General features: G+C 50.6%; 1 protein-coding gene across 2 annotated transcripts in view; it reads right to left on the bottom strand.

The window, feature by feature from the left end:
- Window positions 1-10280, bottom strand: part of ILDR2 (immunoglobulin like domain containing receptor 2) — a 707528-nt gene extending 697248 nt beyond the window's left edge. For both annotated transcript variants that reach the window (XM_086935538.1, XM_086935539.1), the window contains exon 1: window positions 10115-10280. In XM_086935538.1, the coding sequence (XP_086791664.1) occupies window positions 10115-10160 (46 nt within the window). In that variant the 5' untranslated portion in view covers window positions 10161-10280. The remainder of the gene's footprint in view (window positions 1-10114) is intronic.
- Window positions 10281-11335: the final 1055 nt, after the last annotated feature.

The raw sequence follows: 11335 nt of genomic DNA on the forward strand, positions 1-11335 counted from the left end.
TGGTTCAGTACTTTGAAAGGGAGAGTACATGCACTTCTCAGCACATTTGCAGTACTTTGAAAGGGAGAGTACATGCACTTCTCAGCACTGGTTCAGTACTTTGAAAGGGAGAGTACATGCGCTTTTCAGCACATGTGCAGTACTTTGAAAGGGAGAGTACATGCACTTCTCAGCACTGGTGCAGTACTTTGAAAGGGAGAGTACATGCACTTCTCAGCACTGGTGCAATCGTTTTAAAGGGGGAGTACATGCACTTCTCAGCACTGGTGCAATAGTTTTAAAGGGAGAGTACATGCACTTCTCAGCACATGTGCAGTACTTTGAAAGGGAGAGTACATGCACTTCTCAGCACTGGTGCAATAGTTTTAAAGGGAGAGTACGTGCCCATTCTGAGTTTAAGGACCTGGTCATTCCAGGCCTAGAGACGCCTGGAGCTGTGATTTGGAGTATTTCGGTCTGAGTTAATGCTTCAGGTAAAAGAGCCCAACTCTCACTGCCGGCCTAAGTGCCATTTCTACAAAACCGCATCGAGGGCCCCCAGTAACTGGGAGCAGCCTCCTGTCCTAGCGCACCACTCCCCCAGGGGGCAAGGGCCCAGTATGGCCAGTCCGGCCCTGCTCACCCCACAGCCATTTTGGAAAAAAGCACACAAAACAGGACACACGTGATCAAAATGTTCTGAATTCAGTGGCATGCTCTTTGCATCGTAATGTTTGCACTAGTGCAAAAATAAACACAATGCTTTTTTGCAATGTTTTTCTCTCTATGTAATATTAAATAGCACAAACAGGAGCCTATGTATTACGGAAAGATTTTGCATGAGCGCAAAAACTAGGCAAACTAAGTTCTCAGTAGATGTGATGTATTTGTATAATAAGCAATAACCTTAACACATTATCTTCACTTATGAAATACGAAATCTGAAACTGTAATGAAAAGAACCCATTGCACCATTTCCATTTATAACAAAGATTTTTCAAAGAGCAAATATGTTCGTTAATAAATGTTACTGCGCACATAACATTATTTTTAGCTAAACCTGCCTCATATTTTCTGTAATGGCTCCAGTGTCAGGTTTGCATCGGTGCAGAAACCTTTTGACGAAATATGAACTGGGCATAAATCTGCTTCACCAACTCTAGGGCACGTGCGTCGAAACTGCAAAAAAAAGCACGTGGGGCGTTTTTCACAAGCGCAGAGTTGGTGTAATCTGCCCCTCGTGTTCTCAGCTGCATTTCCGTTTCACAAATTTCAGCCCCCCCCCCACCCCCCCCCCCCCGACCCCTGTTCTTTTCGCACTGCTGACCACACACACACCCCCTCCCCACCTCCCAGCCCCGGTTCACATTAAGCCCTTTTGCCAGGGACGTCGTGTAGGCAGTGGCACCCTGGGATGTTGTCTCGTGACACCTATGTCATCCATTGAACATTTAAAAGTTGTTAAATAACCACCTGCTAAGCTGTAGTGAGATAACTCCGTGGGTTATGTCCTGTACAAATATGCTGCGCACTATACACAGGCAACCAGAATTAAGAGTCAGTCAATGCAGTGCCAGGTGGATGTGGCATGGGTAACTACATTATGTGGTAAGAAAGCACAATTTATGCAGTGGAAACAATTTAAGGCAAATTATGCGGCACGTTCTGTGGAATGGTATTTAGCTGTTTGGACATTTCAACAGACATTGATACAAAAAGGATCAAATGATATTAAAAATAAACAGATGGATTAACAAATAACATTATAAACATGTATTAACACAAAAAGTGAATCACCAAGAATGACTCTATCGTGCTCAGAAGCACACAAACACCACTTTGTGACCACTGCCCATTCCAGCAGCAAGAATAATAAATGGCACATGTAAAATACAAACAGTGGCTTTGCGATAAACAAGCCTTCGTATAATTATTTGTTAATCCATCTGTTTATTTTTCATATCATTTGATCCTTTTTTTTCACCAAAGTAGACGATATCTACCAGGCTTTCTCCTCCAAATCACTTCTAAGTACAATCTCATCTACTACCTCTTCTCCAGCCAACACGTTCCTCAGCTTCCAACCGGTCACCCCGGACCAAATAAAAAATACACTATCTACTATTAAATCAGGATCACCTCTGGACCCCTGCCCTCTCTCTGTACTCAGACCGGTAATGGATGCCATCCTACCGGCACTCACGCAGGTTTGCAATTTAATACTTTTGTCAGGCAATTACCCGGACCCCCTCAAGAACACCTTACTAAAACCTCTGTTAAAAAAACCCTCCTTGGACAAAAGTGAGTTAAAAAACTATCGCCCTATTGCCAGCCTCCCCTTCATGGCGAAGGTGATTGAAAAAATCATGAACACCCAGATATCCGAGTTTATTGAAAAACATCAGCTCCTCGACAACACGCAGTTTGGGTTCAGGAAACATCATGGGACAGAGACAGCCCTGATTAAAGCCGCCGATGATATCAGGGTAATCAGGGACCAGGGTGGCCTGCCATACTGGTTCTGTTAGATTTATCGGCGGCCTTCGACACGGTCGACCACAACACCTTGGTCGACCGTGTCCAGGGATTTGGCATTTGCCACACTGCCAAAGACCTAATTGCGTCCTTCCTAGCCAAAAGAACGCAGGCTGTCATTCTGGGACCCTTTCAATCAGCCAACTCTCTGCTCCTTGTGGAGTTCCTCAAGGCTCATCACTGAGTCCGACACTTTTTAACATTTATGTGTCGGACCTTGCTAAGACCATCAAAGCACATGGGATGAGCCTAACCTCTTACGCCGACGATACCCAACTAGTGTTGCCAATCAAAGGGGATGGAGAGCAAGTAGCTGAAAAATTTAAGAAAGGGCTCCTAGATATAGGAGAATGGATGGCTACCAACTGCCTAAAGCTAAATTCGGAAAAAAACGAGGTACTTATTTTTGGACCACTCCTACCAGCCTGGCCTACCAGTTGGTGGCCAGAGACCTTCGGTACTCCTCCCACTCCCACCTCGAAGGTTAGGAACCTCGGAGTCATCTTCGATGATGGTCTAAACTTCATGAACCACGCCAACAAAACAGTATCGACGGCACATCTGAAATTAAAAATGATCCGGAAAATACGCCCTTTTCTCCCTGACTCTGCCATCAAGACACTTGTTTCTGCCCTTGTCCTTTCATCCTTGGACTATTGCAATGGGCTATTCCTTAATGCTCAAACTAGAGTAATTGCAAAACTCCAAACAATACAAAATGCGGCAGCTCGTCTGCTCTCTGGCAAAACAAAGTTTGAATCCATCTCCAAAAACATAAAAGATTTTCACTGGCTCACTGTACAAAAAAGAATTCATTTCAAATCCCTCTGTATTGTGTTTAAAGCAGTCAATAATCAAGGACCACACTTTCTAAAAGATCAACTACAACATTACAAACCCACCAGAGCTCTACGATCAGCTACTCTCAGCCAAACTGGTCGTCCCCCGCACCAAAACAGTCACCTGGGGTGACCGACGCTTTTTGGTGGCGGCCCCCAGACTTTGGAACACCCTGCCTCTTAACATCAGACAAAGTGCCACTCTCCTTCAGTTCCGTAAACTTTTGAAAACTTGGCTGTTCACTCAATAATCATTTTCTTCCCTCACATCTGTTTCAATTAACTGGTTCACCTACCCACATTTCTTTACTTTATAAATGGTTTTTCAGCGCCAAGACGCCCACGGGTAAATGCAGCGCTTTATAAATATTAAAAATAAATAAATAAATAAATAAGAAGGAATGATTGTTTCTAACAAATTATATTTAATTGGTTTCTTTTTTTGTTTCCTGTGGCAGGCAAACGTCCTTCTCCCAGCTCATCAAATTGGGGTTGTTTTTGCTCTCTGGGCAAACTTGTCACCTTTTTAAATGGCTAACTACAGCAATCGACCCTGGCAGGGAAGCAGGGAACTTTACAAACTGTCAGGTACCGCATCTGAACCTGTGTGCTGTGATTCTAGTGCACCTTGATAACTTTGAGCTAGAAACTACTTGTTCGGCTCTCCAACATATGCGGTAGATGGTGGATTGTGTGGAAAGTGTGACAAATTCAAAATTATGTGGAGACTGCTCCGGTTGTACAAATGCATATTTCCAGAGGCCTAGCCAAGGTCACATTGTTGGACCATAGCAGGGCTGATTCTGCAGTTCATCCGTTCAAGGCAAATACATGAGTATTATGGACGTCAGCAGTATGCACTACAGAGAAAAAGGCTGAAGCAGGAGACGCCATATACTAATATGAGTTATATTCAATATTGGCACAGTTGATATGTTTCAGCGCTCTGTGATATTATATAAAGGGCAACACGATTGATTTCACAAAAGGTCTCAAAACCTCAGCTAACATCACCACAGAAAGGAATATTCTGGAATGCCCACTGCAGGCTGGGTAAACAGAACTGTTATATATCTCTACACTGGATTGTCCCTTTAACGTCTCGTTACTTTGCACTGACTGCCACCAAAGTGGCCCCCAGCTGCACCTTCAATGACAGTCTCAGCAGAGAAGCCAAAGCTTGAATGAGCATGGAGTTCGCTCACCCCCTCGCTTGCGTGGGTAGGTTGGATGGACGCAGGGCTGTGGGTGACGTCACTTCCAGTGACGCCATCTGGTAGTGTCAGAAGAATGAAACTCGCGCCCTCTGCTCACAGCAGACTCCACAGGCGTGAAACACAGGCGCCCCCACGCACACCCTGTCACCTCTATCTTTATGAAGCCCAGCCATTGGCTACCCGGACACCTGTACACACCATCCAGGCCCCCAAGTCACCTTGGATAGTACACGTCAGAGACCGGAAGTTACACGCACAAATTTAGACCCCCTCCTGCCCCCACGCCCCCCTCCCACTCCACCACCTTGCCGTTCTTCTGGTTGCTTGATTTGAAAATGACAATACGACGTATTATTTAAGCGCCTAGAAACCATTCAGTTTGTGATATGCACGGGTTCTCAACGAGCAGTGCTATCCGTCCACTTCATCTAAACACATCCCCGTGCCTTACAAATTACGTGGAAGCTTCACAAGGTGCAATTTCGTCTGATAGCTCAGTGGGCGAGTCACGCACCATCCAAGGGCTCCTGGTTGGTTTCCATGATGACAGCCGCAGCCTCTCAACATTCGTTCAATGCTTGCCGCTAGTGCACGCCTGCTGTTTATAGCCTGGTGCACGCCTGCTGCTTACAGCGCCACGAAGCCTGGTGCACGCTGTTTACATAGCCACGAAGCCTGGTGCACGCTGTTTACAGCGCCACGAAGCCTGGTGCTCGCTGTTTACAGCGCCGCGAAGCCTGGTGCACGCTGTTTACAGCGCCACGGAGCATGGTGCACGCCTGCTGTTTACAGCGCCACGAAGCCGCAGCCCTGCAGCCCGTTCCATAGGAGTACACTGACGCCTGGGCCGTGGATGCCTCTCTTGGTGCAGGGTAGGAGGAGGCGGCCCGGTCCTCTGATCCCCAAGCATCTAATGTGTGGCTTGGGAGGCTCACGCCCGCCGCCGGCGCCAGGCACGTGTGCACACGCACCGAGGCGCCTTCCTTGTCAGGCCGCGCACGTCTGCAGTCTGAGCCGCCTCTGAGGCCGTGGCTGCTTAGCCGAGGACTGCACCCCCGCTCCGAGAGGAGCCCCCACCGGGGCCCAAGGCCACCCTCCCGGCTCCCGCGTCACCAGGGGCACGCCATCAGTGCAGGGCACTATACCCGTACTAGAGAGTACATCCTTGCAGCACACTATACCCATACCACACTATACCCATACCAGGAAGTGATTGCATCCCTGCAGCACACTATACCAGTACTAGAGAGGAGCCCCCACCGGGGCCCACGACCACCCTCCCGCGTCAGGAGGGGCACGCCATCAGTGCAGCGCACTATACCCGTACTAGAGAGTGAGTTCATCCTTGCAGCACACTATACCGGTACTAGAGAGTGGAGAAGTGTGGCTCAATGATTAGAGCGGCAGACCCTGATGCAGAGGTCTGGCCCGGACCAGGGTTCAATTCTGGTCTTGGGCTCAAATTTCTCCGGACCTGATACTTTTCGCCTCGGTGCCTATTCCAATCATGGAGTCGAACTCTGCACCTCTGGGCAATAGCATGCTTAATCTGCACGATGGCCCGGGATGCCCAGTAATGGGTTATCTAACAGGGGAATACCAGGACGGGTTCCCTAAGCAAGCGCTTAGAAACCGGTTGGTGATACAGCGCTATATAAATTAACTACATTTACATTGCATCCCTGCAGCACAGTGATTGCACACTATGCCCGTACTAGAGAGTGATTGCATCCTGGCTCGAAACATAAAATGATAATAACTTTGTGGGCAGACTCGGAGCAGGGGAGGAGCGGTTTGCCCACTCCTAAGTGCGCAATAACAAATTGGTCAGCCTCTCGGGCCACCCAAACCAGTCATGCGCACTTTCCCTATTCTCGATGCAGGCTGCATTACACAACTGCATGGAGAACATACCCACCCCTTCAGACTCTGGCTAGCTGTGTCACGGCAAGGGCCAGACTGGCCTTAGCGGGCACTGGGCGTTTCCCTGGTGGTCCGCCAGGGTGGGGGGCGATTTGGCTGTTTTTGTTACGGGGAGCCGGCAATATTGCCCCCCTGTAACAAAATAGTCCGAAACCAGGCGTGGCAAACAGCTCGGTCGTACCCCGTCCAGGGCTGGTTTCAGTTACCAGTCCCGCCATGATCACGGCGCTGAAACCAATTACAACGCTGCATTTTGATTGGTCAGTGGGGTCTGGCTGTGCTTCCTGTTCCAATGCTGGGAGAGCAGCAGCAGAGACGCAAGACCCGGCGGCAAGGTACTTTTTTTTATATATTGGGCACCCCCATGCCACTTCCTCCCACAACATCCTCCCCACCCCGCCACCTGCAAGCCTTGCCGGCCGCCACTGCTTACAGCACACTATACCCGATAACTGAGCGCATTCATGAAGCATACCATACCCCTATTAATGACTGAGTGAATTTATGTAGCACCCTGTGCCCATACTAACGAATGAGCGCATCTGTGCCGCACACTATACCTGTACTAATGACTATGTGAATCCGTGCAGTGCACTATAAGTTATATTATTAACGATTATATACATTTATATATGAAAATGTACTTCTATTATTGATTATGCACACGTATGTAGTGCAATATATGTCTATTAATGATTAAGTACATGTATATATCTCACTACATGTCTGTTAATGATTGTGAACATTTATATAGCATACGACAATGGTTCTTAGCCTGTGGTCCAAGGATCCCTAGAGGTCCGCAAAACCTACTCAGAGGATCCGCGACTGCTAAAAAAATTACATAATATGACCAGATTCATAAATTAGAAATTAGAGGTAAAAAATGTAGTAGTATCCTCAGATTGGTTCATAGGATGAGCAGTGCTTAATTTGAGACAGTGGTTTCTGGTGCTCAGCACTTAATTGTCAATACCGGCACTTATGACAGTCTGCCACATGGTGGTGCTGTTTGAAGCACACAACAGTTCTCTATTAAATCAATATATATTAAAAATGATTAGTACCTGCAAATCAAGCCATAATTATAGATTTGGGGACCTGGAATAGTCTGAATTGTCACACTTCGAGGAATGTGATGCTCGGTAGTTGTACTGGAACTGTCACTGGCAGCCCTGGCAGGGGCATTGGTGGGACAAGCTGCAGTGGCCCGACCGGGGCCCTGGCACTGTATTTGTTAAATTAAGCACTGGGAGCAGTGCACGTGCATCAAACAGAAGATAGTATGAACGGCCTCCAATGCATCTAGAAAAGTTCAAACCTTCTCTGCACTATTAAAATCTGTATTTTTAATGTTAGTTTCTTGACTGAAATATTGTGTCATTTGTTTGATAAATGCTTGTTTTTTTTTTGCAGTTCAAATCATCGAAAAGGCCTGGCTTCCGGGAGTGACTCAGTGGGGGGTCCCCTGGATTCCAATTATAATCTCAGAATCCGGACTGGGAAGGGTCAAGCGAGTTGTTTGCCTCGAGGAATGCAGTCAGCTGTTTGTTGACGGTCTTCTCGATGACTTTACCCGGGAAGGGGAGAAGAGAGATCGGGCGGAAGTTTTTGAGGTCTTTGGGGTCCGCTGTGAGTTTCTTCAGAAGGGCCATTGATTTCTGCGTGTTTCCAGCTCTCAGGGAAGGTGGCTGACACGAAGGAGCTGTTTATGATGTTCCGAAGGTACGGTGTGATGATGGTGTCGGCTTTGTTGAAGATTTGATGGGGGCATGGGTCGGAGGGAGAGCCGGAGTGGATGGAGTTCATGACGTGGATGGTGTCTTCACTGCTAATGGGGGTCCATACGCTGAGGGTGGTGGTGGGGGTCGCTGGTTGGTGTCCGGAGGTGGCCCCTGAATCATGGGGGTTCCTCTACCCCACATGTGCCACAGGTGCCCTGTTCCATCGCGTGTCACTGATCCCAGGCTGCCATGAGACCCCCTGGCATACGGACCCACGGTCCTGGAGCCCCCTCCCTGGGGGGCTCCCCGATCCACCGGACCCGTCGCCCTCCCATCCATCACCAGAGGCCCCCGGCTGTTGCCAAGCGCAGCGCTAAGTAACGGGCAGCGCAGAGCCCCCCCCCTGTACAAGGGCTGTGGGCACCTGTAGCGGGGTGCAGCGCCCCGGAGCGGCCTCGCGGCGGCACGTGCCCCCGCACACCACCTACACACACGCACACCACCAGCCTGCTCCTGCTCCAAGGAGGGGGGGTGCCGCCCACGCCCCCTCCCGGCCCCCCACCACCGCTCTCAAAACCCATCCAGCGCCTCTCGTGGGGTGCCAACACGGCAGGGGGGCATCGTGTCCCCCAAGATGTGCCACGGGGGTATCTGGGTGACGGATACTAGAAGGGGAGGGTGGGGAGGGGGCAGCGGGTCTACCTTTCAGAGCTCAAGTGCACAACAGACATCTGCTTCCGGTCTCCCCTGATCCCCCTGAACAAAGAAGAGAAAGCTACACAAAAATCACATTTCACTGTTTTCAGCCCTCATTCAGACACACATTCATGCCCGCTTGTGCCAACGAGCGGCCCACTGTCTGCCCCCCTGGCATACACCTGGAGCCGGACCTCAACCCCACACGTGCAAGCTGCAGAGGCTCAGAGGCAGCAGCCTGGTGGGTTTAAGAACCTGTTGCGCAGATCTGCGCGGCCAAAGGCCACAGGTTGCAGTTGAACCCTTGCACCAGTAACACCAGTGCAAAGAGACGGACAATAAACGCACACTGCTGCGCCCAAGAGACAGCCGGCCCTGAAAGCACCGGCTCGACATGCACCGCCCCCCCCCCCCCACCCCCCCCCCCCCCCCCCAGGTACCAGCCACCCTCGGTTCCACCCCCTCGCAGGTACCAGCCACCCTCGGTTCCACCCCACCCGCAGGTACCAGCCACCCTCGGTACTCCACTGTGCCAAGGTGCCTCGAAGACGCTCTAGTGGCATGCGCCGCTTTACCAAACAAATCAATACACGCGGGTCCCGCGGAGTACGTTTCTGCAGCCAACAAGGCATGGCTCCTATGATCGCAGCGTGCCGCCCCGCCCCCTTGAGGCACAGGCAGTGCCACCCCAGACAGATGCAGCGCCACCCCAGAGGGTGAGGCAGATGCATAGCCATCTCTAAGGTGGGTGCCAACTAACGGACAGATCCACTGTCAATCCTGGAAAGACGGGATGACATCTCTCAGAGAGGGACACGTAGTGCCAGCTCTGAGAGATGAGGCAGGTGCAATGCCACCCCCAGGGCCGAGGTGGGCGCAGTGCCACCCGAGAGAGGGGCAGGTGCAATGCCAGTCACCAGGACCGAGGTGGGCGCAGTGCCATCTGAGCGGTGGGGAGGGGGGCGGGGGCTGGTGCAATGCCACCTGAGAGATGGGGCAGGTGCAATGCCAGCCTCCAAATCTGACGTAGCTGCAGTGCCACCCTCGCGAGCGGAGGCAGACACACTGCCACCTGTAGGAGCCGCGGCAGACTCAGGCTTCCCCCCATGGACCGCAGGGCCGGTGCCCGCCGCCAGGGCTGGACCAAGGGTCAAACGCTGGGCACTCAGAAGTTCCGCGCAGCAGGGCACTGCCCCCTTACCTGTGACCCAGAGCAGGCTCAGGCACCCCAGCACTAGCGCCTCCATCTTGCAGCGCTTCCATCCACGGGGTGCGGGGGCTCCGGCGCACACGCACTCCCCGTGCGCTCCTCGGCGGCTGCTGGTGCCGCTCTGTGCGGGGGCTCAGCAGAGACCAGCAGCAGCAGCTTCTCAATGGAGCCTACCACTGCCTCCGCAGGCGGGGAGGGGAGTGCACCGGGCCCCGAGCCCTCCCCGCGCAGCCCCCGCCCCAGCTGGGCGGGCCGGGGCCTCCCCAGCCCTCTTCAGGGGCGCGCCCTTCATTTCAAGCGCCTGGAGGGGGGCGCGGCCGGGCGGCGGGGCCGGTGCCAGGCGGCGCGGGGCTCGGGCTCCCCCCGTCTGCGGCGCAGGCTGCAGGGCCCGCCTCACATGCTGCCCATTCAAGCTTTAATCTGGGGGGCCGTAGTACCGCGGGGGGAGGGGCTGTATTGTGAGTGTGTGCAGAGAGGGGGCACCTCTCACACTTCTTCCCACGACCACTGCATAGTAAGTGGGGTCTGTGCAGACACTCTCCAGAGCTGGAGACATTCCAGCCGGGGGGCAGGGGGCTGGGCAGAGCTGACAAAACATCAGAAGTATGGGAAAAAAATCTAGCAACAAATGACAAATTACACATAAATAAGAAATAAAAACTCAAATACCCATATATTTAAGTAAAAACTTTGCTTAAGAGAAGTAGAGGTTACTAACTACCGAGATCACCTACGGACCTGCATTATAAAAATATTACAGTCCCGAAGTAGCTAGAAAGGACATTTTATACACCAGTGGACTGGTACATCGGTACCTGTATAGTGTTGAATGGTATGCATTATACATTCATTTATTTGCAATACTTTCTAGAGGAGACGCTTACAAGTGTAAATTATCACATACTCAGGAATTTCCTTTTTACTCGGTCAGTCCCGGTATTATGGTATTTATTTTCTAACATTACCGTCTGTATTTATCCAAACTTTTTTTTGATAATTTGATCTGTATTTGTTGATTTTTTGGGGGATTATTTTATTTGTATTTATCCATATATATTTTGGGTCTTGGAAAAAAATGAACTGATACTAGTATATTTCCATATTTATTAAACCAACAATGCCTGGACACTTGCCAGGTTTCAATGATATGAATACCCTTAAATGATAAATTGATACACTGGTATGAAAAAATACCTTTTAGTATCGAACTTG

This window comes from Lissotriton vulgaris, chromosome 8, assembly GCF_964263255.1.
Source record: "Lissotriton vulgaris chromosome 8, aLisVul1.2, whole genome shotgun sequence".
Lineage (NCBI taxonomy): Eukaryota > Metazoa > Chordata > Amphibia > Caudata > Salamandridae > Lissotriton > Lissotriton vulgaris.